Source organism: Cupressus sempervirens, chromosome 3 (genome assembly GCF_028749045.1).
Source record: "Cupressus sempervirens isolate cs-2001-9-10 chromosome 3, ASM2874904v1, whole genome shotgun sequence".
NCBI lineage: Eukaryota > Viridiplantae > Streptophyta > Pinopsida > Cupressales > Cupressaceae > Cupressus > Cupressus sempervirens.
The window spans coordinates 1,047,487,063-1,047,512,050 of record NC_143120.1 but is presented as its reverse complement, the minus strand read 5'-3'; the positions used below and the strand labels follow the sequence as shown (position 1 = coordinate 1,047,512,050).

At 35.2% G+C, this 24,988-nt stretch overlaps 1 protein-coding gene and 1 pseudogene across 2 annotated transcripts in view; one reads left to right on the top strand and one right to left on the bottom strand.

Moving 5' to 3' along the window:
• LOC149570327 (uncharacterized) overlaps positions 1-11,738 on the top strand; it is a 56,781-nt gene extending 45,043 nt beyond the window's left edge. Inside the window, exon 2 of the mRNA XM_089817144.1 lies at positions 11,643-11,738. Coding sequence (XP_089673270.1) covers positions 11,643-11,738 — 96 coding nt within the window. The remainder of the gene's footprint in view (positions 1-11,642) is intronic.
• An 11,479-nt stretch (positions 11,739-23,217) lies between these two features.
• On the bottom strand, positions 23,218-24,436 carry LOC149570326 (glucan endo-1,3-beta-glucosidase pseudogene; annotated as a pseudogene). Its single transcript, XR_016362918.1, has one exon. The product of XR_016362918.1 is annotated as a glucan endo-1,3-beta-glucosidase pseudogene (transcript).
• Positions 24,437-24,988: the final 552 nt, after the last annotated feature.

Below are 24,988 nucleotides of genomic sequence, written 5' to 3'. Positions count from 1 at the left end.
TTGCCAAATGACTTGCACTCTTAACTTGAGCTTCCTTATGACCTTTACTACCTCGTGCCAACTTCAAAACTCTCAACTCCTCTTCTAACTTCTGTTCCATCTTTCTGATGCTCTATCTTGATAAAATGTGCTTAATTGAAATAAGTTGAATTACACAGTATGGCTGATTTCATTCTTTTTTCAGGTGCATCAAAAAATTATTCTTCTAAAACTGTTTGTGAACTTTTTGGATTGTTTGCTCTCACAAATACTTATTTGAATTCTTCAACATGCTCTTTAAGTGCTTCCCTCTGACTGTTAGTGCTACCATTATCTTTTCTTCTATCATTTTTGTTATTGTTCCTTTTGTAGTTAGGATACCTATTGAAATTTCTTCTATCCATTCTACAAAATCTCATAGTGTGTCCAAAATTATTGCATAATTGACATACAGGTGCATTTCTTCTCTGATTGGTTCCATTTTGATTATTTGGAGCTTTGCAATCCCTTGCAATGTGTCCAAGGTTGTTACACTTGTAACATTCAATCTGATTCCTTAATCTATTATGTTTTTCTCCATCAATGGGTCTGCTTTCTTATCTCCTTCTTTCATTACTTGTAGGGTTAGTATCCTTAAAAATTATACTATTTCCATTATTACTATCAAACTTAGGTTTTTTATAATCTATTTCTTTGTATCTAAAACCATGAAAATTATAACAATATAAATTAGTGATAGGTTTAAAAGACTTACCTATGTAAGCTCTCTTCATATGACCAACTTCATTGCATGCGAAACATCTATCTGTGAATTCATATCTAGCCTCCTTAGGTGGTTCAACTTGCTTTAATTTTTTTTGGTTCATCACATTTATTTGGTTGATTAACTTGCTCAACTTCTTTAGATATATATCTAGATATACTTGATTTAATTATATTCTAATCAATGTAATTAGGCTTAGGGGTTTCAACAACTGGATATGGTTCCTTCCTAACTTTAGCTTTCTTAGTCAATTTCTCTCCAATAAGATATCCAAAACCTATCTTATCATAAGAAGATCTCTAGAAAAATAGTTGTTCATCAATTTTCTCACTACTGGAATAAAGCTTCTCTAATTGCAGCTTAGCTTGATTTAACTCCCTTTTCACAATGGTATTGTACTTTTCTAATTCTGCATGCTTTGATATGATAGAATCTAATTCAGATGTTACTTGGGTTAAATGGGATCTTAGGTCTACATTCTCGGAATTTGGATTTGGTTCAATCTTACTATCATCCTTGTTCAGACTTAACTTAAGTTCAACAATTTTCAACTCATGTTTCTTAAGGTTTAATACTTCATCACTATCATTAGTCTACTTTTTTTATTCCCTTTTAGATTGTAGGCAATCAATCTTATCTATCGGTTTACCAATGTAATATTTTGCATTTTCATACCTATCTTTTAGATTGTCTCTTTCTTCTATAAGAAGATCAATTTTCTCTAGGACTTCTTCTATATTCCTCTTTAACTATTCCATATCCATAGAGATCTTACTCAAGTTGTTAATCCTCTTTTGAGTAACTAGGCTCTGATACCAATTGTTAGAAATAGATAATACTGAGTGGGGGGTGAATCAATATTCTACAAATTTTTTCCCACAAATGAATATTAATTACTTTGCAACATGCATATGAAAGTAAACCAATAATGTTGAACAATAAATAAAACCATACACAAAGAGAACTCATAACACCATATTTTGTTAACTAGGGAAACTCTGGCCAAGGGAAAACCCCGGTGGGGATGATACCCACAAAATGATTATCTAAACAAAAGAATCATGTTAAGGATATTGACCCTATTAGGAGAATATGAATTACATATGCTTGGCCAAACAATGGCATCAGAAACCCAAAGCAATGGACTGCTTAATTCAAGATTGTACACACTAAATGATTCCTAATGCAGTATTTAGTCTCATTTAATTATTGACTAGGGATGTAAACTTGGAATGACATCTGCAAAGTATATGCTTCATCCTCTTCTAATTCTATTTAAGGAATTCAAATGCTTATGCTTCAGGAAACTGAACTAAAATTGGCAAGCAAATGTATTCTAATCAAAGTAGGAAATTACAGTTAGGAACTACTCCAACTGATTGTGTTGCAGGAAGAGGATACTACTTCTAGTATCAGTGGTTATAGGAACAATAGAGTTCTAAAGCATATAAATGAACAGGAAATGAACTCTATTCTAACAAAGTAATTCACTCATCAAGTGGGTCCCCCTTGAAGGAGTGAATGGAAAGTACAATCAAGATAAAATTTGCAAACTTGAACTAAACATTCTATTCATCCATAAAAATGATTACATTCTTTGAAATGATATGCAAGAGTTCTATATTAAAAACTAGTTTGTTCGACTAACTCCAAAAGAGTCACAATAGTCAATTATTTAAAAGGAAACTACTACTAACTCCTAAACCTATGATCACTTCATAATGAGGATTGGTTACAACTCATAAAGTTTCATAACAAAAACATTATTGACCATGAACAATCCAAAAATATAACGCACACTAAATCCATGCATTGCATGCAAAAAGAAGCATTGACTTGCTTTGCGAAGATTCTACAATCATGGTTGGCTTTGATGACTCTCGCACTAGAATGTTGGTCCTTGAATATCCATGCTCAACTCCTACAAGATAATTAATGCACACACATCCAACCATATACATATATATCCACATCATCAATATTAGGAAAAGGTGTTAGTCTTAATTATCACTCTTGCAGTCCTACGACTATAGGAGGTAACTACCTAAAACATAGCTTAGGAGAGAAAACATCCATTAACATGTATAACTATTATATTCACCATTCTTCTCCACAAAATTAAGTAGATATTATGTCTTTAGAGGTATCTACATTCCATCTTATGTTCGCACACATATAATCTTATACATAGAAACCATAAGTTCATATGCTTTAAACCATAAATATATGTCTATGTGCAATCAAATGTCTTAGAAAGAGGATAAAAAGTGGTGAAAAAGATGGCTAATTTAGGAGCCCATCATTCCCCCCAACTAAACTATTGTTGGCCTCCAACAAACATAAAGTTCTGAATCTCGGCACAAACCCTCAAATCACTAGCTATTTTTTTCCCTAGCTCATCATGAATATAATCAAAGTATCCATGAGTCTTTCCCAATGCTGGAATTCATAGGCCATGTCATAATCTACTACACTGTCGTTCATTGCCAGCAATGGCTGAAGGAAGAGTGGAGGCTGAAACCTTAATGGAACCCAATGGTTAAGGAGTGTCCGACCCAACATAATATACCATGGAACTCTCCTTGTGGCAAGGGTTAGATTTGAGGTGAGTGAGGTTCCATTCTCTATAGATCCTATGACATCCTTATCCACCTCTTCCTAGAGGCATTAATTACTGTAGTAACATCCTGAGAGGAATGCTGGTCCTAATCTGCAAAGGCTTTTCCTCTCACTGGATAGATCTTATTGGCTCCACTAGTGTTTGTTGTGACAGAGATCTTGTCAAAATATGTTCTTTTGGAGTGTTGTACCTCAGGCCTCATCATTAAAGGAACTGACATTTATTTCTCCCTATATGGTGTAGTGTGGTGGCCATGACTTATCTCATTCTGCATCCATGACATCACTGCTTTGAGCTATACATCTCCTACATAGAGGAGTGAATTCCACTATGTGTCATCAGGAATTGCCAGGTTATGGAAGTACAATTCACACAAAAAAAAATTCAGAGTCATTGGGACAGAGTAAAAAGGCATAGTAAAATTCATGAGGAGTTGACATGGATGGATTGAGGCCTTCTACAATCCTTGTTAATTTGAAATTAACAAGTTGCTCTTGAAGGTGAGGGTGATCTACATTCCATAAGCTGTGGAATTAACCTAGTAATCTTATCAATTCTTCATTTCAATACCTCAATCTCGTCTGATTTTTAGTCCAATTGAGAATTCTACTCATTAATGACTCATTTCAATTTTTATTTTTCTAAATTCCATTGTGCCTTTTCCCATAACAACTATTCGTACAAACTTATTCCTGCTGCAAGAGGTGTAGAAAAATCTGGTGGGGGTAAAGGTTCTTGATTGAGTATGTCCACCCATCCAGAGGGAAAGTGAGGAATTTTAACTATTTCTCCAGGTGTAGAGGACTTACCCTTCCACACAACAATTTTCCTAATCAAATTGGTTTCACTAACATCAGTTGCCACCTTAGCCAACATTTCTAACTTTTCCTGACTACCTTGCTAGGGTACTTCTTCAATGATTTTAGTCCCAAAGTCAAGCATTTCCTTTGAATTCATACTAACATCTAGATGGGAAAAAATTTCTACATATTCCTTCGTGTCTTGATTACTATCTATCAGTATGTAGTTAACCCCAGGGCTAACCTCTATTTTTGGACTTTGCTCTCTCATTATTGTGTTACTGGTTGCAGGTTGATTATCCAATTCCTTAGAAGAGGAATTGTTGAAAGGTTCATTTTTCTACATATTTAGAAGAATCAATGTTAACAATAGGAATAGATGCTTCAACATCTTTCCCAAAAAGTCTTTTACTTCTCCTCATAGGGGGTGTGGATGAGCTCAAAGGACTCTTTTGTTTCTTTTTCTTCTTAATGACCACCTCCTTTGCCACTGCTTCATGAAGTTTTTAGGATTCTCTTCCCTAGGGTTCTCAAAATTCTCTTTGAGAGGAAATTTAGGATTCTCTTCCCTAGGGAAATGTAGGGTTTCTTCCATATTATAAGCATTGTCACCAACCCGAGGCTCTAATGTTTTTGCTTCTGGTTCTATTATTTTACCCTTACCCCTCCTAGATGCAGACCTTGTCCTTATGGATGGTGAAAATTTCAAAATATTAAGAGCTTCTAGACTTTTCTTTTTCTTCCTCTAAGAAGTAGAGGCTCTAGAATTAAACATTCTTTTCTAGGTGACCTAGAAACGGAAGGTGAGGATTCTCGATCATTCTCAATTATTTGAACAATTTTACAAACCCTAGAAGATGTTTATTTTCTCCTAACAACACCATGACCTCTAGGGCTAGATATTCTAGGTTTAACCTCATTCATCTACAAAAAATTCTTCCCATTTTGTCTTATTCAATTCCTTTCCCACCATTAATTTTATCAAGCAATGGTGTGAAATAGACTGGTTGCTTCCTGACTGAACTAACAAAGGCTTCTTTTTCACAATGTTAAATAAGCTAGGAAGATTTATTAGTTGGTTATCATGGCAAAGATGACTGAGAATTTTGAAGTGCAAAGCATGACTGAATGAACTGCAGGGGCAAAGATAATTGTAAGGTTCCTTGCTTCTTGTCGATATCCAACTAAGGATCACCATGCAAAGTGAACTGTGCTCTTGCTGATCATAGGTTGAAATCTTTCACCCATTGTTCACCTTCCTGAGGCAAACCTATCACCTCAGCAACTACATCTTCTATGAACTCAATTTTCAAACCTTTAACTTTCACAACCCCATCTTTCATGATGGACATAAATTGTAGAGAACTTCCTCATTAAACCCCTTAACGCTTAAACAATAATCTAGCCACCCTCTCCCTCTACACATTTCACAGGTGGATGCATCATTTAACAAAGTTGTGTGGTCCACTGGTTCATGCCTTTGGAGGTCACCTCCCATTGCTTTCTCAAAAAAATTTCCAACTTGTAGAACACAATTCTCACAGAGTTTAGCAATGTCAAGTCATAGACCTCAATGCATTACGAAACAAAATGTTATAGAAGAAAGATGACATACAAACTGCAACTTGATTCATAAAATTAAAGATTTGTTTGCATGAAATCTAATGATATGAGTTTTTCATAACATCTCATAAAAGCTTGTGTGTGCCAAGGTTTCCACCCTGAACACGTCATAACACATCATTAAAAATCAAGATCATCTTTTAATATCTTTAATTCATTTTGATTGTGATGATGCAATCACAAAAGGATAGATGATCACATCATGTCACATATATATTTCAAGACACAAACTTAAATTTTATATGCCAATTTTAAATTTTGAAAATAGAATAGTCCCCCTCCCCCCCCAACTAAGTAATGACATAGGTCCCACCAAGCCGGGTTAAGAAAGAGTGAAAAATTAAAATGACACAAAGTCCTAAAAATTAATGAATAAGAATAATAAATATATGAGTATATGTGGCACTAACCTAGAAGTGCTGCAAGAAGAGTTGTCCAAAAAACTGCACCTACATATGTAAAGTGATGTAATGGGGTGGATGGGTGGAAAAGAAAGAAGGTGAGATGAAAAAAAAAATATTACAGAGAAATTATTCCATGAATTGTGAAATATTTATTATGGCGGTCTTGAATGGAATCAAGAATTAGTAGAATCGTGGGTGGAAGACCTAGATTCTTTGGCTACAAGAACTGTTGCTTCAACTATGCTCTAGAACTGCTGGAGGAATTCATCATGGCTTATAGGTTTGTGGTAAATTTTCAAATGGTGCCCATTGACGAGTAACTCAAATTGAACAAGATCTATTGTTGAAAGTTGTACATCTCCATTGTCAAATACTGATATAATCTCATAAGGCCCAAGCCATCTAGTATGAAATTTCCCTGGTGTATGTTGATATCGTGAATCATATAATAGTGCCCAATCCCTGACAGAAAATTTCTTTTCACGAATGAACTTATCATGCCACATTTTTCATTGCTATTGTATTAACTTAGTATTGTGTAGATCAAACTTCCTATAGTCATATAATCCATTTAATTGCAATAACCAATCTTGTTGTGTGTTGGTGATATCTATATCTAGATCTAAAGCAGTATGAAGTGTTTTATGTTGGAACTCAATTGACATAGAAGAAAATTTTCCATATACTAACTCAAAAGGAGTAAACCCTGTGGTGGTTTTCCATGTGGTATGGTAAGCCCATATGGCTTTAGGAAGGCAAGTAGCCCAATCCTTTTTATGCACAACTACTATTTTAGTGAGAATAGATTCTATCTCCAAGTTTGTGATTTCAACTTGGCCATTGGCCTGAGGGTGATAGGGTGAAGACTTTCCGTGACACACCATGTACTCCTACATCAACTTAGTGATGAAGTTGGATGTGAATTGTGCCCCTTGATCCATGACAATCTCCCTTGGTACTCCAAATTTAGTGAATATGCATTCATAAATAAACTCAACAACTTTGTGATCTCTAGCATGTCTCATAGCTTTGGCTTCAACCCATTTTGTTGTATAATCTATACATACTAAGATGTAAGAATTTCCATGAGAAGAGGGCTCAATAGGTCCAACGAAGTCAATACCCCAATTTTCAAAGGGTGTAACAACTATTTGTGGCTGCACATGCATTTCATTAGTCTTTGATGGACGTCCCATACATTGTCACCTATCATAGTGCTGAGTATGCTTTGTTGCATCCTTATGCACAGTAGGCCAATAGTACCCAGTTGTCAAGATTTTATAGGATGTCCTTTTTGTGGTAAATTTTCCTCCACATGGCTCATCATGGCATGCCCAAAGGATGTCATAAGTTTCATCATCTTGAATACGTCTCCTTGTGACTTGGTCTGGTCCTGTATAAAACATAAAGCCTAAGATCCAAGAGAAGTTAAAAATCTTCTCAACTAATAGATGACACTATTTTGGAGAAAAGTGAGGTAGCATTCTCCCTGTAGCAAGGTAGTTTTCCAAGTCTACATACCATGGGTTAAAAGAATTAATAGAAAATAAGTGCTCATCAGGAAAACTATCATCAATCACTGTAGGATCATCTGGCACGTGCAGTCATGACAAGAAATCGACTACTACGTTAGCCTTTCCTAGTTTATCTATGATCTTTACATCAAACTCCTGCATGAGGAGTAACCAACATGCTAGTCTACCACTAATGGTAGGTTTATTCATTATGTATTTGATAGCTGAATGATCAGTATACAAAAATACTTCATAGCTTGTAATGTAGTGCCTAAATTTTTTTAGTGCATAAACAATTGCTAATAACTCTTTTTCAGTAACAATATAATTCAATTCTGCTACTTGCAAATTTTTACTAATAAAGTAAATTGCATGTTCAATAACATCTTCCTTTTGGCCCAGAACTGCTCCAATAGCATAATCAGATGCACTTGTGTTGATATGGAATGGAAGCTTCCAATTAGGTCCTTTGAGAATAGGTGTTGTTGTTAGAACATCCTTCAACTTCTAGATGGATGCTTCACATTATTCTGTCCATGCAAATTCAACTTTTTTCTTCAACAAATTATATAATGGTGCTACAAGTTGGCTAAAATATTTTATGAACCTTCTATAGTAACCAACATGGCTAAGGAAACTTTTGACATCCTTCTACTTAGCTAGTGTGGGAAGTGTGTTTATAACTACAATTTTTGCAGGATCAACCTAAATTCCAAAAGATGAAAGATTATGGCCTAGGACTACTCCTTCCTCCGTCATCATGCAGCTCTTTTAACTATTTAGAGAGAGATTATAATCTTGGCATCTCTTAAGAACCTTTTCCAAGTTAGCTTGTGTTTCTTCAAATGTTGCTCCATGAGTTGTAAAGTTGTCCATATAGATATCAATAAAATTAGTAGCAATGTCAGAGAAAATACCCAACACTACTCTTTGGAATGTAGCAGGGGCATTACATAATCCAAATGGCAAGAATGAATAAGAAAAGGTTCCCTAAGGATAGGTAAATGTTATTTTTTTCCTGATCTTTTGGTGATATTTGTATTTGATTATACCCATTGAAGCCATCTAGAAATGAGAAGTACTTTTTACCTGCCAAATTATCAAGCACTTGGTCAATGAAAGGCAGTGGAAAGTGATCCTTCTTAGTGGATTTGTTAAGCTCTCTATAGTCAACATAGACTGTCCACTTTCCTTCTTTCTTTGGAACAATAACAAGAGGAGAAACCCATTGACTATCAGAGATAGGATAAATAAAACTTGCACTAAGAAGCTTTTGCAACTCGGTCTTGACTATGTCTCTCAAAGCAGGGTTTATTCTTCTTTGAGCTTGCCTTATATGCTCTATGAGTACAGAGTTTAGGATCTAGATCTATCATGTCAGTGTAATCCCATGCAAAGGCTTGGAGGCTATCTTGTAAAAGCTTGAGAAGACTGGACATCTAAGACTCAGTGAGGTTTTTATTAATACTTAGTTCCTTTCTTGAAGCAATTTCAACTCTCTCAAATTTTTCTAACATCAACACTTCTACTATGGATGGAGACTTTATTTCATGAGGTACCAAAGTGTGAAGGTAAATAGGTGCTATAGGAAACTAAAATGTGGTTTTCTTTGGCAGTATTGTTTGAAGGGAACAATTTGGACCATCACAAGATGACTCCTTAGAACCATACTAGTTGGTAAGGATTACTGCAAGAATGTCGTCTTCTTCTTGGGATACCATGAATGTATTTCTCTCAACGACAATGAGTTTTTTCATAGAGCTTACTTCAAGAGAAGCATCTCCTAAGTCAGGCCAGACAACTTCATCAAGTTCACTTTGGGGTTTTGCTGGAGAATACAAAGTTAACTTCTCGATATTTATTCCATTTGATATGGTCATCTTTCTTGAATGACATGTAATGCAAGCATCAGCTGTGGCTAATCAAGGCCTTCCTAAGATTAATGGGTAACCTCCAAGAGTGGCTTTGGGTGACAAGACTATAAAATCTAAAGGCTACTCTAAAGAATCTAGAGTAACAACAATATCCTCAACCATACCATCAGGCTTGACTGTGGAATTATCAGCTAACTGCAATATTGTCAGTGTGGCCTGTAAACCAATGATACTAAGCTTCATTAAAAATTCTCTAGTCATAACATTAATGATGCTCCCAAGTCAATTAAAACATTTTGAATTTGGGTACCATTAATGAAGATGGTTACAACTAGACTTCTTGTGTCTGAATACTTAGGCATGACAACTTTACTTAGCATGAGATTAGAGAGCTGGTCTAAGACATGGATAATATTAGGGTCTTTCTTTTTCCTTCCAGGTTGTTTGATATAGGCTTCTTTAATTGCTTTGGTATAGACTAGAATTACTTTAAGCATATCTAACAAGGGAATCTGCACTGTCATTTGTTTGAGTTGATCAATCAAATTAGTGGCTACATGATTTTCTTTTGGAGGAACAACCTGAGACAATCTCTATGGATAAGGAGGATTCTTAGGCACTGGTGCAGTTTGAGCAACATGTGGAACATTAATAGGCTGGCTCACGGGTATATCCTCAATATCAACAACTTCGATTATTATTGGCTCTTTGGGTGGAGGAAGTGTAGTTCCTGATCTAAGATGGATGTCATTTATATGCAAGGAATAGGATTGCTACGTATTATTAGGATTTGGAGTTGGCTGAGTCAGAAATTGAGTTGGCTTTTGAGGAGTACCATTTGCTATAGGAGGCAGTGGTGTAATAGCTTGCTGCTAAGGTGGAGGCATCAGTGGTGGTTGTTGATTAGGTTGATTAGGTCCCCACTGAGGTTGTGGTTGCTAGTTACCATGAGGTGGCCAATGATTATTCTGCTGTGGCAACTGATAGGAGTTATATTGCTGTTGGTATGGGTTAAATGGTGGTTGCTATGGATAGGCTTGGTTATACTATGGCTATTGATTGGACCAAGTGTGATTCCAATTTTGACCTTGAGGAGCATAATTTTGGGGGTTTTGGTTTGGCCAATTGTTACTATTCTTATTATAACCACAATTATTTAGTGGGTCTGGAGGCATACCTTATCTGTGAGCCCATGGACACCTTTGAGCAATGTAGAAAACTTCACCATTCCCGTTGTTTATAGCTTTGAGCTTAGTGGGCATTGAGTTAACATCCATAGATGCAACCATCTTACATTTACAATTTCTTTTCCTCTACCTGCAATAAGAATAGAACTCAACAAGCACAACATCTGACTCTTCCTTCTTCCTCCTTGCTTGCATACTATCCACCTGAGTGGTGACATCATTAATGATGTCCTGTATGAAATTAGATAGTAGATTAGACAACTCCATTTTAGATACTCCAAAATCACCATTGGACTTATGTGGTAGGGCTCTAAGTCCCCCACCCTTCTTGAAAGTGGCCCTTGAGTAATTTTCACATATATTCTTTATGTCAACCCAGGCTTTTTGTGTAATATCACCTCTTGCCATTAGGTCTAGAGCCTCAATACTTCCATCATTCACACCTTTTAAGAAAAGGTGCTTCTGAGATGCCTCATTTAGCTGGTGTTGAGTATTATGTTGTATGTTAAACATGAATCTGGATACATAATCCTCCAGTGTTTTGTCCCCCCTCTAAGACATTTTAAAAATGTCACCACCTTTCAAATCTTGACCTCTACAGTACTCTTTGTACTTTGTAAGAAACATTGTATGCATGACATCCCAATCTACTAAAACATTAGCACCCAACCCTATGAACCATCTCAAAGCAACTTCTTTTAGAGTTGATGGGAACAACTTTAGCTTGTTGGCATCAGTGGTATAGTCATAACTCCAACAAAGAATATCAAATTCAAAGAGAAAGGTCTCAAGGTCTTCTGTTAGGAGGCCATAGAATTTGGGAAGTGCAACAGTAGGTATATTTTTTAGATTCTGGTTGCCTTGTTGTTGAGGTATAGGAAAAGGAAAGGGAGCTTAAGCAACCATTCTGGGAGGAGGACCTTATGGTGGTGGCTGATATACAACAAGAGCAACTAGATTATCTTGATATTTAGGTTCAACAAATAGGTTGTTCAAATGTAGTGATTCTTCAAATGATGAATAGGATATGTATTCCCGAGCATCAATAAATGGATTTTCAAGGGGTTCTTCTTCTTCGTTTTCACTTTGTGGTTCTTCAATTTGAGGATTAAATAAATCAAATGGTTCTCCTTGATAGCCACGGGGAATAAATCTTTCAAGGTGATCTCTTCTTCTATGCATAAAAATGCTTACTAAAGTACTAAATTAAAACTAAGACTATAACTACTATGATTAGTTTGAATTAACACCATCCTCGAAAAAAACTCCAAAAATGCTTGGCTAAACAATGGTATCAGAAACCCAAAGCAATGGACTGCTTAATTCAGGATTGGACACCCTAAATGATTCCTAATGCACTATTTAGTCTCATTTAATTATCAACCAGAGACGTAAACTTGGAATGGAATTTACAAAGTATATGCTTCAAACTTCCTCTTTTAAGCATATTTAAGGAATTCAAATGCTTATGCTTTAGGAAAACTAACCTAAAACTGGTAAGCAAATGTATTCTAATCAAAGCAGGAAATTACAGTTAGGAACTACTCCAACTGACTGTGCTACAAGAACAGGTTAATAATTCTAGTAGTAGTGGCTGTAGGAACAACAAAGTTCTAAAACATATAAATGAACAAGAAATGAACTCTATTTGAACAAAGCAATTCACTCTTCAAGTGCCCCCCCCTTAAATGAGTGAATGGAAAGTACAATCAAGATAAAAGTTGCAAACTTGAGCTCAACATTATATTCATCTATAAAAATGATTATATTCTTTGAAACGGTATGCAAGAGTTCTATATTAAAAACCAGATTGTACGACTAACTCCAAAAGAGTCACAACAATCAATTATTTAAAAGGAAACTACTACTAACTCCTAAACCTACGATCACTTCATAATGAGGATCGATTATAACTTATAAAGTTTCATAACATAAACATTATTGACCATGACTAATCCTAGAATATAGCGCACACTAAATCTGTGTATTGCATGCAACATGAAGCATTGACTTTCTTTGCAAAGATTTAGCAATCATGGTTGGCTTTGATGACTCTCACGCTAGTATGTTGGTCCTTGAATATCCACGTTCAACTCCTGCAAGATAACTAATGCAGACACATCCAACCATATACATATATATCCACATCATCAATATTAGGAAAAGATGTTAGTCTTAACTATCACTCTTCCACCCCTATGGCTATAGGAGGTAACTACCCAAAAGATAGCTTAGGAGAGAAAACACCCATTAACATGTATAACTATTATATTCACCATTCTTGTCCACAAAATTAAGTAGATATTATGTCTCCACATTCCATCTTATGTTCACACACATATATAATCATATACATAGAAACCATAAGTTCATATGCTTAAAACCATAAATGTATGTCTATGTGCAATCAAATGTCTTATAAAGAGGATAAAAAGTGGTGAAAAAGATGACTAATTTAGGAGCCCATCAACATATAGTGTCTCGGTCCTTGTTAGAGGACTAGACCCTGTTAAAAGCCTCAACCCTATTAGGAGTTGCTTCAACCCTATTAGGATTTGGTAATATGATTACAATTGTATGCAAGAAGAGCCCAATGCCCTACCATGCAATTATACAATATAGTGCCTTTATACAAAATGAGATAGATAAAAAACATCTTTATTGCTGACTATTGTACTTCGCATAGCTCTGATCTGACATCAAAATTTGTATCATAGATCTTTTATACAAGTTCACATGTCATAAACATAGTTCACGTACTCATAATATACTTCATATTCACATATCATTGCATCTTACATATAGCACATACTTTGCATATGATTCTTTACTTATACTCCTTTCTTTCACAGTCAGCTTGATGCAATCACACGTTATGCTAACTTAGGGTAAACATCTAGGATGTCATCCCTATATCAATATGTAATTATTTCATGATAAAAATAATTCCTTAACACTTTATTCCTTTGATTATATTGTACTATGCTCTATTGTGTATATTGTCTTTACTAGTATTTGACTTGTAACTTTGTCCATATAGTCTGTACAGTCCATACAGATTTGTGCACTAAGGAATTCCATCATGACACTCTATTATACCTACCCTTAGCTTTGCACGTGCTAAATATCTCCATAGTATTCACAATACCAAAACTATCTCTGCACTACTTAGAGAAACTATCTAATAGTTAGATAATTTTTTGTCTCTAACTGTAGAATCTTCAACAATATATTCTGCCATCTCATCCTAAGACAATGTTGCCATAAATAACAACCCTAACTCATCCTACCTAGCCATATTTCCAAGAAGAAGGTCATCAATGTGACTGAGCTACTCTATACAGGTTAAGTCATATAAACCCTTGTTTATAAACATGTATATATCGAGCTCTATAAGAGCTGAGCAAGTCATTGGTCATTGAGTATTTTTAGTATAAGTTGACACTAATGATTTCCAAGAAATTCAAACATATTGATGTTGAGTTACACAAAAGGTGTCGATATAGTAAAGACTGAGTATCAACAATGTGTACACTGAATGCAGAGTATTAGAGATAGTAAGTGTCGAGTAACAGAGAATTGACATTCAAGTCAGGAATGAAACAAAATTTGAGGTCAACCATTTTAGGTTGATAGTGACAAGATAGTTAATACTTGTAGAGGTTTTTATAGAGGTTATTATACATTTTATGATGTGGATTACAAATCCCTATGTGATGTCATGATTAACTAATCAAATGAAGAGGAAAAATAAGAAATCATCTAGAAAACTATTTATGAAATCTTTAAATAGAGCAGATCTAAACCTAGTTTGGTATATATGTGATGAGAAGGAGTGAACAAGATATTCATGCGATCGTAGAGCAGAAGAGTGTGATAGTGCAAACATTGCAGAAGAGGTGAAAGGGTTTTGTTATTGCAGAGGAAGCAAACTTTCCAAGCAGTGAAGGACATTAAAGCTATATCAGATCAGAGATCATATTAGATTGAAGAGAGAAAATCCAAAACTAGCTTATCTGAAACAGATCGAGGATCAGGTATTGAATCAAGTTTAACAGATTGAGTCAGGAATAATATCTTAACATAGTGGTCTTAATAGATCTTTGTAAATCTCTTAACCGAGTCCTTACTTTGTTGTTAGTGTGAAACATTCTTATCGGGTAATACCTAATATTCTAAAGACCTTTATCAAGGCAGACCCGTCACATGGTAGATCATCATATATGATCAAACATTGTAACCCTAACAGGTTAACTTTATTACTACAGTAATGAAGATTTGTGGGTGTCATCCCCACCCTTGTTTTACCATCACCTTTGAGGGTTTCCAGGTAACCAAATCTGTGTTATGTGCTTACATTTTATGCATGTGATTGATAGATTAGATCTACATATTACTACAGTTTAAATTTATAAGTTATGTTGTGCATGCATAAGACATGAGATGGTAGATATGATGAATGCACTAAAGTTGTGTTAGAAGTAGAAAAAAAGGCTTAAGTGTTACAAAACCTGATTCACCCCCCCCTAAGTATCTTAGTTTCCCAATTAAGACTTCCAACACATCTATCAAATTATACTTGTTAAGGTGCTAAATGACAAACCTCCTCTAAAACCAAGATAAAGATTAGGATCAATTTGCATGAGTGCCTCCAACAACACTACTCAAACAATGAATAGATGGAAAATAAAGGAAAAATATCTTACAATCAAATCGAAGATACAATAGACAATAATCTACATACCTCCCTCAAACAAAGTATAGATGAGAAACATAGGCAAAATATCTATCATTCAAGGACGTAGATGACACATGATTCTGCACGAGTGACCTTAATGACACTACTCAACCATGCAAAAATAAATTATTGATTGAAAATATAGGCATCAATCATCTATAAATTTGATCAACTATGCAAATAAAGGAAGCATTCGCACCAAGATGCATGACAAATCCACAAAAGTAGAGTGTCACTAGAGAGAAAAGAAAGACAAGATCCATGTGAAAATAGTATGATCTTGACGTATCTCTGATGTAGAATTGGGTCCAACCTCTAATGTCATGACATTTTGATGCAAGACTTTGCTTGTAGGCCTAAGCAAAATTGGGGGCTTCAGTTCAAAATAATTGAATGACATGAAAAATATAAATGTTGAAAAATTCCTTCCTAAAAAACCTTGATCTTCAATACCTACCAAAAAAATGCTCTTTTTCGTAGCAACTAGGCTATGATACCATGTAAAATTTTGCAGCATAGACTGCATAGATCTAGCTAGAAAAATAATGCACGTAGAAATAAAATAGAGAAAATAGAGCTACTCACAATAAAATTCTATTGATTACATTGTGCTCTCTCTAGTTGATTACTATTACAATATTGCATGATTTGTATAACAAATCGATGCATGAACATATAAAGATGAAATCACTATTAAAATACTTAATTACAGTGAAAAATACAATTAAACTAAAGCATGAAATGCAATCAACATTGACCTCTACATTAATTGAGTAAGTCACCATAAATGAAGAGCCATTTATAGAAGGTGATCGATTAGTTTGAATTAACTTAACACTAACACCACCCCTTAATTCTAACTGAGGAGAATATAAAACTAATGAAATAATGTCTATATGGTAAATGATCCTTCTCACCAAAATGCATAGGTATCCAACCATTGCAATCATCTAGCACATAGGATAAAATATTGAATATGTAGCTCACTCCATCAAACCAGAAAGCAATAGAACCAACATAACCCCAATAATGCTAAGAGGTAAGACATGAACACTGAAACTAAATACAATATCTCATGTAAAAAGAAGAACTAGGAACATCGAGAGTGCAAAAGAAGTAAAAAGAACCTTTAATGACACGTGTCATCGGTACATCATGAGGCTAATTTCATGGAAGGAACACTCACTTGACAAAGGAAGATGATGAATATGGCCAACATGAAACCCCTCAAGGATCTTTATAATGTAGTGTGAGTACAAAAAAACACAAAGATGTGCAAGATCTCGAAATGCAATAGATTGACACTTTATCTTAGTGCATTTGCAAAAATACTGCAAAAGGATGTCAACAAAGATCAAAAGAGACATAAGGCTTGTATTGTCTTAAAATGGAATCACTTCCATGTTAAGAGCATTTAGCCCTCTGAGTAAGTGGCCTGGGGCACTATGGTTGGTTCCCTCTGTTATCCTTTTGTTTCCCCGTTTCTAGCCTCTTTCTGACAATTTTCTCTATGAAATTGAGGACTTTGACTTTTTGGGTCAAGGATGACCTAAAGGGTCAATGTCAACCTCAACCTTGACCTAGGTCAAGTACAATCTCAACCCTGACCTAGGATAGGGTCAACCTCGTCCCTGACCCCAAGTCCAATTTTCAATTTTCAGAGGTTTTGGGATATTGGGCTTGATAAAGTTTCATTTTCCCGCTTCCGGATCGGCTGTTTCAGGTTTCAGAATGGTACACTCTTAAATTGCATTTAATCTAGGTCCATTTTTAGGGGTTAAGGTTAAATGGGATTTAATTCTCTAATGTTGGCCTTCTCTAGAAGTTTGTGCCCCAGATCTCTATATAAGGAAGCTTTCTTCTCTCATTTTGACATCTATCTATTATCTACTTTTCATGAGAAGACATTATGTCGGACGATCCATTATTTCAATCAAGATTAAGAAAGCATTTCCATCAAGTGTTTTCAAAGAAGCATTCAAGTTGTTGTCTCCATTCAAGTTTTCTATTGAAGATCAAGGATTCAAGCATTCAAGCCTTTGAAGGGATTTGGTTCAAGCATTCAAGATTCATCATTCAAAACCCTAGGTCTAACCATCATGGTGACATGATCTTCCTTCAAGGTCCTTTTTTCATCTTCTAGATCTATTCATTCTTCTCTCAAGGTGGATTCCAAGCATATAATCAAGGAGGTTTTGATTTACATTCGTAAATGTTATGTTCAAGCTTTCATATCAATATACTTTTTTACATTTCAAATACAATTGCATGTCTATTGAATTTCATAACTTCATTGTTAGATTTACTTCTAGTACTTTCTAGCATTCTTTATTTTAATTCTATTATTAAGGTTGATTCCAAACCGAGGTTTGACCAAGGCAAACCCCTCATCCAAACAACAAAACCATTTTTCTTGCAAGTACAAGTACAAGACATCAAATTAAAGTACATATTTGAATACCCTTTTTGTCGAACTTGTGGGATCCATGAACATAATTTTGTTGGAGATATGTAGGTCAAGGTTGAATTTTTGGGGTACATTTGTGCCTCGAAGTAAGATTGTACCCCGCTATCTGGGTCATGGTCAACCTACCTTCAAAAGGAAAAAAGTTTTCTGGATTTTCTCTATCTCAACATTTCCAATCTAGAATAGGTTGCAAAATTCTCCAAAACTGTACATAGACATCAAAAATCATCATTTTTTAGATTTACCTTACTTTGAGGTTAGCATTTGTCTTTCAAGATTTCAAGTACTTATTTTCTATAGTAGATTATAGGATTTCCTCCTTTCTTCATATTCTCCATCGTTTGATTCATTTGTGCATTGATCACTTCTTTGTGATTGATCAATTTGGATCATTCCTTTTGGAAATTTGGGTTAAGAATAGATCCTATATTCCCCTCACATCACATTTCTTTCTATCATCCATATTTTCCTCTATTCATTTAGGTGAACACATTTTCACCTTATTCAAGGATGATACAAGAGATAGTACAACTCATGACAAATCATTTGAAGCAATGAAATCAATCCTCGAACCTAAAGAAACCAAGATATCTACTAGAGAGAGAAAAAAAAAATTCAATAGAATCTGCTTGGAGTAGAATCTAGAAAACAACCTGTTAGGATTAAACCACATACAAAATAACAATTACATGCAAACATAACCAATATCAGAAAATAATAGATCACACATAAAAGAACACAAGACACCAAGATTTAACGTGGTTAACCCTATCCCTAGGCTATGTCCACCAAACAACAAGTCCGATATTATTATGATACAGTAATCAAAACTTGATTACAATCTGTAATCTCTTACAGCTCAATACTGCCACAAGAACCGATTTTCACATCACCACTATTAAACAATCCCTAACCCTAATCCCTTTTATACAAGTATTTTTATGCCACTTTAGGGTTACAACATGTCAGCCATATGTCGGCCATAAGTCAGCCACAACATTGGCCACAACCCATTTTAAAAAAATTTATGGAGTATGTATAATACTTCCCTAATTAGTCACCACTAACACAACCAGCATCACTAGAAAGATATCTAAAACACCTTTCCAATGATATAAAAAATTCCCAAATTGGAGATCGAGTGCTCATGATGTCTCTTGGAGTGCAAAATAGAACCCCTGGCTTTAGCTACATAAACATGAAACCAAATAGCATCAAAAGTCTAAATAACTTGCACCATCACAATGGGCTTAGAAAGATCTTTCTCATGATATAAGGTTTGTCAAAAAATACCTCCGCATGACAAAGATATGGCTAAAAAACCATCAATAAGTCTCTATGACAAAACAAATAAAAGAAATGATGGTTTGAAGGCCATCAAATTTTGGCTAAAAAATGTTGATTTTAGTACCTACACCCACATATTGATGATGTCAGAAAATTTGTAGGTCATTTGTTGTTGCTGATGTCAGTATACTTTGATGATGTAGCATCACATGATATATATATTTTTTCAAAGAAAGCACTTTTTTTCAAAAAAATTAAAGCAACTCCCCTTTCATTTTAAAAAAGTTTTAAAAGCATCACCTCGAGAAGCATGTTTAGATTTGGGGGCAATTTGTTTGCCTTACTAGTCAAATGTGTCCAAATTAGACAAATTTTATATAGAAATAAGGGTTTTTGGGCACTACGAATCCAATGGTGAGGTCTATTTGGGCTTAAAGAGCACCAAAAAAAGTGACCCCATATCCAATACAAAAAACCTCTAAAAATTAATAGATCTAAAAACTAAAGCCAAACCTCTCATGAAGAGAATAGGGGCATGGAAGTTTGATGCTTTGATATCATGTTGAAGTTGATGAAATTTTAACCTTACAACCCCCACTAATAAGTGCATGCAAACACCTGCTACAAAAAAAGAGGACTAAAAAGCCATGAAGGCTCAAATTCAGAGATCCACAGAAGATGAGACATTCTTGATGTGCAAAAAAGATTTGAAAATTGTATTGAATGAATTTGGTTATTACAAAGAGATCAATCCTTATAAAGGAGATCAAAACCCTAAAAGGTAAAACATAGGTTGCATGATAATAATTAATAAAAGAATTAATAATTATATGTCCAGAGTTTAGCTTAAGTAAACTAGATATAAAAAGCGACTTAATAATTAAATCAATATGATCCAATTAATAAGAAAATACTTTATTACTCTTACAATTCTCAATTGATGTAGTGAATCCATTTATCGAAGTCTTTCCTCAAGTCTTTTTTGTTTTTTTCATTTTATTAGCCTATACTTGATTTTTGAAGCCTTCAAAGTCCTTATTTGGGTTTTTGAGTATTTGTTTAGTTTGCTTAAATTTTCTTGTTATGTTGAGTCTCTTGCTTTCATTTTTCCCTTCGATTCAATATATCTTAGGGCTCAATCAAACTTATTAATCAAAATATACGATCTTATAAGTACCCAAAGAGCGAACTCTCCAAGCTCAATTACATATCATTTAAAAAAAAAATATTTTAATATTGAGTTACTCTTTTTTTGAAAAATTTAACTTAAAATGACTTTTTTTTAAATGTTTCTTAAGCTACTTTATCGCTTTTGATTTATTAGTTAAGTGATTTAAGTGACTATAGTGCACTTTATATTATTTTTTCATTTTGACTTTCTTTTTAATATTTCACTTAAGTGACTATAGTGTACTATATAGTCGAATTTATCATTGAGATTTACTTTAATATCTTATTAAAAAAATCTAAGTAAAATGTTGCTTTTAAATAACTATTTACACAATATGTAAACTATATGGTGTAAATATTCTATTTGACCCATTTAAAGTGATATTTACTCAATAATAAATTAGACATGTGCTAAATAGAAAGTTTAAATTATAGAACTCAATAACATATCTTTTTTCAAACATGTTATATGCAATTGCATCTAGAGAATGCAATTTTGCTCTTGCATGCAAATGCAACCAACCAAAATATGCAAATGCATCTCTATAGTGTGATTTTGACTTGTCCAACCCAAATGCATGTAAAGTCAAAACATGGTTTCAACACATGCAAATACACTTCGAGAGTGTCATTTGCACTCGAGGTGAAAAATCAAACATGCAAATACACTTGGAGAGTGTGATTTGCACTCAAGGGAGAAAATTTTACTTAGATAAACAAAAAATCCCAAAAATAAAAACAAGTATTTGCATCCTAAGAGTCCGATCTGCATGAGGAAATGCATTTCCAATCAAGGCGTCACATGCAGATGCCCTTCTAGTTGAGTGTGATTCGCATTACAAACCCATTTTGCATTTATTTATTTCATGTGTTTGTCCTCCAAGGGTGCAATTTACACAAAAACATGTTATTTCCATACCATTTTAAGTATGCATTGAGGTCTCAAGGGTGTGATTTACATGTTATATGCTAAAACATCCCATGAATTTCCATCTCAAATGCATAGATGTTTAAATACATGGCATGTGTTACATGTAATGGCTCCTCAAGAGTTCATTTTTTATAAAAATGTCCAAAAAAATTCATTTCCAGCTCATGCGTTTGCATCTTGAGGGCACCATTTGGCATTTGAATGCATGCAAATGCATTGAGAGACCACATTTTACACCATTTCTTGCAAAAACACCTCATGTATTTGCATTTGTAGAGCACATTTTAATTTAAAAGAATGCCAAAGAACATGCATTTTCCAAAAAACATTTTGCATGTAAAAGAGTTTTGGAGATCACATTTTGGCATCCACAAGTAAAAAAACCCATGCATTCGACCCTTGAATTCATGTTTTGCATATATATATATATATATAAGGGCGGGGGGGGGGGGGGGGTGGTCTTTGTGGTCCTTTTGTATATATATATGTGTGTGTGTGTGTGTGTGTGTGTGTGTGTGTACATATATGTGTGTGTATATACACACACATATATGTACATACATATGTGTATATATATATGTGTGTGTATATACACACACATATATGTACACACACACACACACACACACACACACACACACACACACACATAGTTTTTGGGGCATGTTTTACTAATTTTTGTTTTGACTCCTCTTTTTAGGGGGGGTCTTTGTGGTCTTTTTGTTTTTATTTATTTCCCTCTTATTGCTTTGGTGAGCTCTTAATTCAATCTCTAATTTCCTTCTTAATGTCTTTTATTTATTTTATTATTATTAATACAATTTATTTTATTATTTTTATTCTATTTGCTTTTATTTTGATTTAATTTGAACCTATTTTATTTTTCATTTAGTTGTTTAGTGCTTTTTATTTGTTTATTTATTTTCTTCTCATTCGCTTTCCTTTCCTTTGTACTTTTCTCCTTCTTTTGGTTTGATCCTCTCTCTTCTATTTACTAGCAATTGCACATTAAAACGGGTGTGATGAAGAGATATAAGATCAATTAGGATAAAAATTGAATGTATTTTGCATATATTTATAGAGTTAATAAGGTGACTAGGCTAACTATTTCATCAATGATGTTTGTGCAAAATATGTTGAATAGAAAATGATAGCTACAAAAATAACTATGCATCTTAACCTAAACTTAAAAAATAACTTTATAATCTATATAATTTACTTTAAATTATAAGAATACAAATAATGAAGAACATATGTTAGATAAGTCGATAAAAGAAAGTCTCTATGAATTTTTCTTTTTTAAAATTAAAATTTATAAATATCAAAGACAAGATTATGCTAGTAAAAGTATACATCAAAATTTAAAAGTTTTTTGCATTTTTCGATGTATATCATAAAACCAATTTTCATTGTGATCATAGCTAATATAATAACTTTGATATAGTTTATTTTTTAAAATTATTTTAAAAATATATATATATTGGGTGCGTGGTTATTCCTAAACTTTAGGTTTCAATCTAATTAGCATTATAGGTTAAAATTATAAATATCCATAAGATTAAATAAACAAATTATTTTCAAATATTTATATTATAAATATAATATAATTCAAAATAACATTATAATATAATTATGCATCAATGTAAAATGAGAGCTACAACACAATTATAAATTGTGAGTTCAGCATTGAGGCTACTTGAACTTAACTAATATAGTAATAATAATAATTACGAATGACTTCGACCTATTACCTATTGTCAAAGGGTTACAAACCATCGATCTGACGGAAAAGTGCTTCATTACAAGTCATTCATTCATTCCGTTCAAGGCAATCTGGATGCTTTTAAGAGGTTCACAACATAAACAACAACAATACCAATTTATTCCAGGGATGCGAAACCCCTCGCACAGCTTTTTGCAAGGAACCCAAACAATGAAACCTAGCAAAAGTCCCCAACTTGCAAAGGCCTTGAAATCTCCAATCCCACAAACCCCACCCATAGAAAAACACACATCAACAACACAAACACAATTTCCCGGCCTTCAGGGGGAAAAACTGATATCATAAACTTTCTGACCAGAGGGATAAAAGAGCCCAAAATCCCTCTCAAAAGCCTGCCCAGGTTTCTGGTCCTCGTTGAAAAGATCAAACAAGTAAGTCTCAACTCCCACACCAGGCCGCTTGGGCGTGCCCACGTTAGACAGCACATGTTTAACCAGATTCCCATTATACGCCCTAGCGTTGCCCACATTCTCAACCGCGGCATCACCGCCAGCCCAGGGCCAACCGGTCTCGGTAACCGTGACGGTTATGTCGGGATAGCCGAGCTTTTCCATGGCGGAGATAAAAGAATCGACGGTAGCGTCGAAGAGGTTGGAGTAGGGCAAGGCGCCGTCGAGGAACAAAACCGGCGACGCGAAAACGGCGTAGGGCAACGGAATGGTGGCCGGATTGCTGAGGTAGCTGAAAAAGGGGTAAATGTTGGCCATGAAGGGGGCGCCGGTTTTGGACAAGAAGTCGAGAAAAGGCTTTAGGGTTTCCAGAAGGGCGGGATCGAAGGCGGCTTGTGAGGGAGGAAAAGAGTTGGCCAGAATGTTGGCGGCGTGTGGGGATGATATTTTGATGGCGTCGCTGAGTTGGAGGACGACTAGTGCGGTGTGGAGGTTTTGCATGGCGGGCACCAGAAAGGCGGCGGAGCCCGGGCTGCCCAGAAGAATCTCGTTGCCCACCGCGATGTATTTGACGCGGGTGGCGGGATAGAAAGGGACCACGTTTCTCATCAGCCAGTCCAGGGCGGCGGCGGGGCCGGCGGCGAGTGCGGGCAGCCCCTCGTTCGGGACGGCCGCGACGATGTCGACGGGCGTGTTGGCGAATGCGGCTAGAACGGCGCCGTCGGAGTCGAACATGCGGACTTTGTGGATGTTGTTGGCGGTTACCAGCGCCGCCACTGATTGCGGCGGCGGTAAGTTGTCCGCCACGCGGCCGTAGCATATGCCTATCGACTCTGCGCTTGCAAAGCCCACGAGAAGCGTTATCCACGCGAGGATTCGTAATTTCTGCGCCGCCATTTGCATGTTCTGTGTTAGTGAGACGTTGAGGGAGGCGGTTTTAAAGGCGGCTGTGTTTTGGAGGCACGTCGGGAATATTCCTTTCTTGGGGGGGTTTTAATTTTAAAGTGAGAGAGAAAGATGGTGGGGGGGTGTTGCAGTGAGAAATTTGTGTTTTGGTTACGTTTGGATGTTCTGATCCAACGGCTGAGAAATAATTTGGGGGTTTCGTGCGGGTTTTGGTATTGGGAAAGGAGGATGTTTAGCATACTTTATTTGAGGAAAGAGATTAAATGGAGGACATAATCTTTTCGCCGAGTGGTGTGAGAATAAAATAAAATGGTCGATTGGAGAAGATCTTTTGAACGTGCAGGTACGGTACTACGGAGTAAAGGTGAATTATATTCGTGCTTAGATGGTTCTCTAATATGGACCGTTGATATCTGGAATTGGATGGTCACCCTTGCTTGTCATATAGTTTCTCATTTTAAATTTAAATATTTTATTATTCGTGCTTGATGGTTATGTCTATAATATAGAATATAGAATGTAAGGGTGGATCCTTGTTAGGCCTGAAATTTGA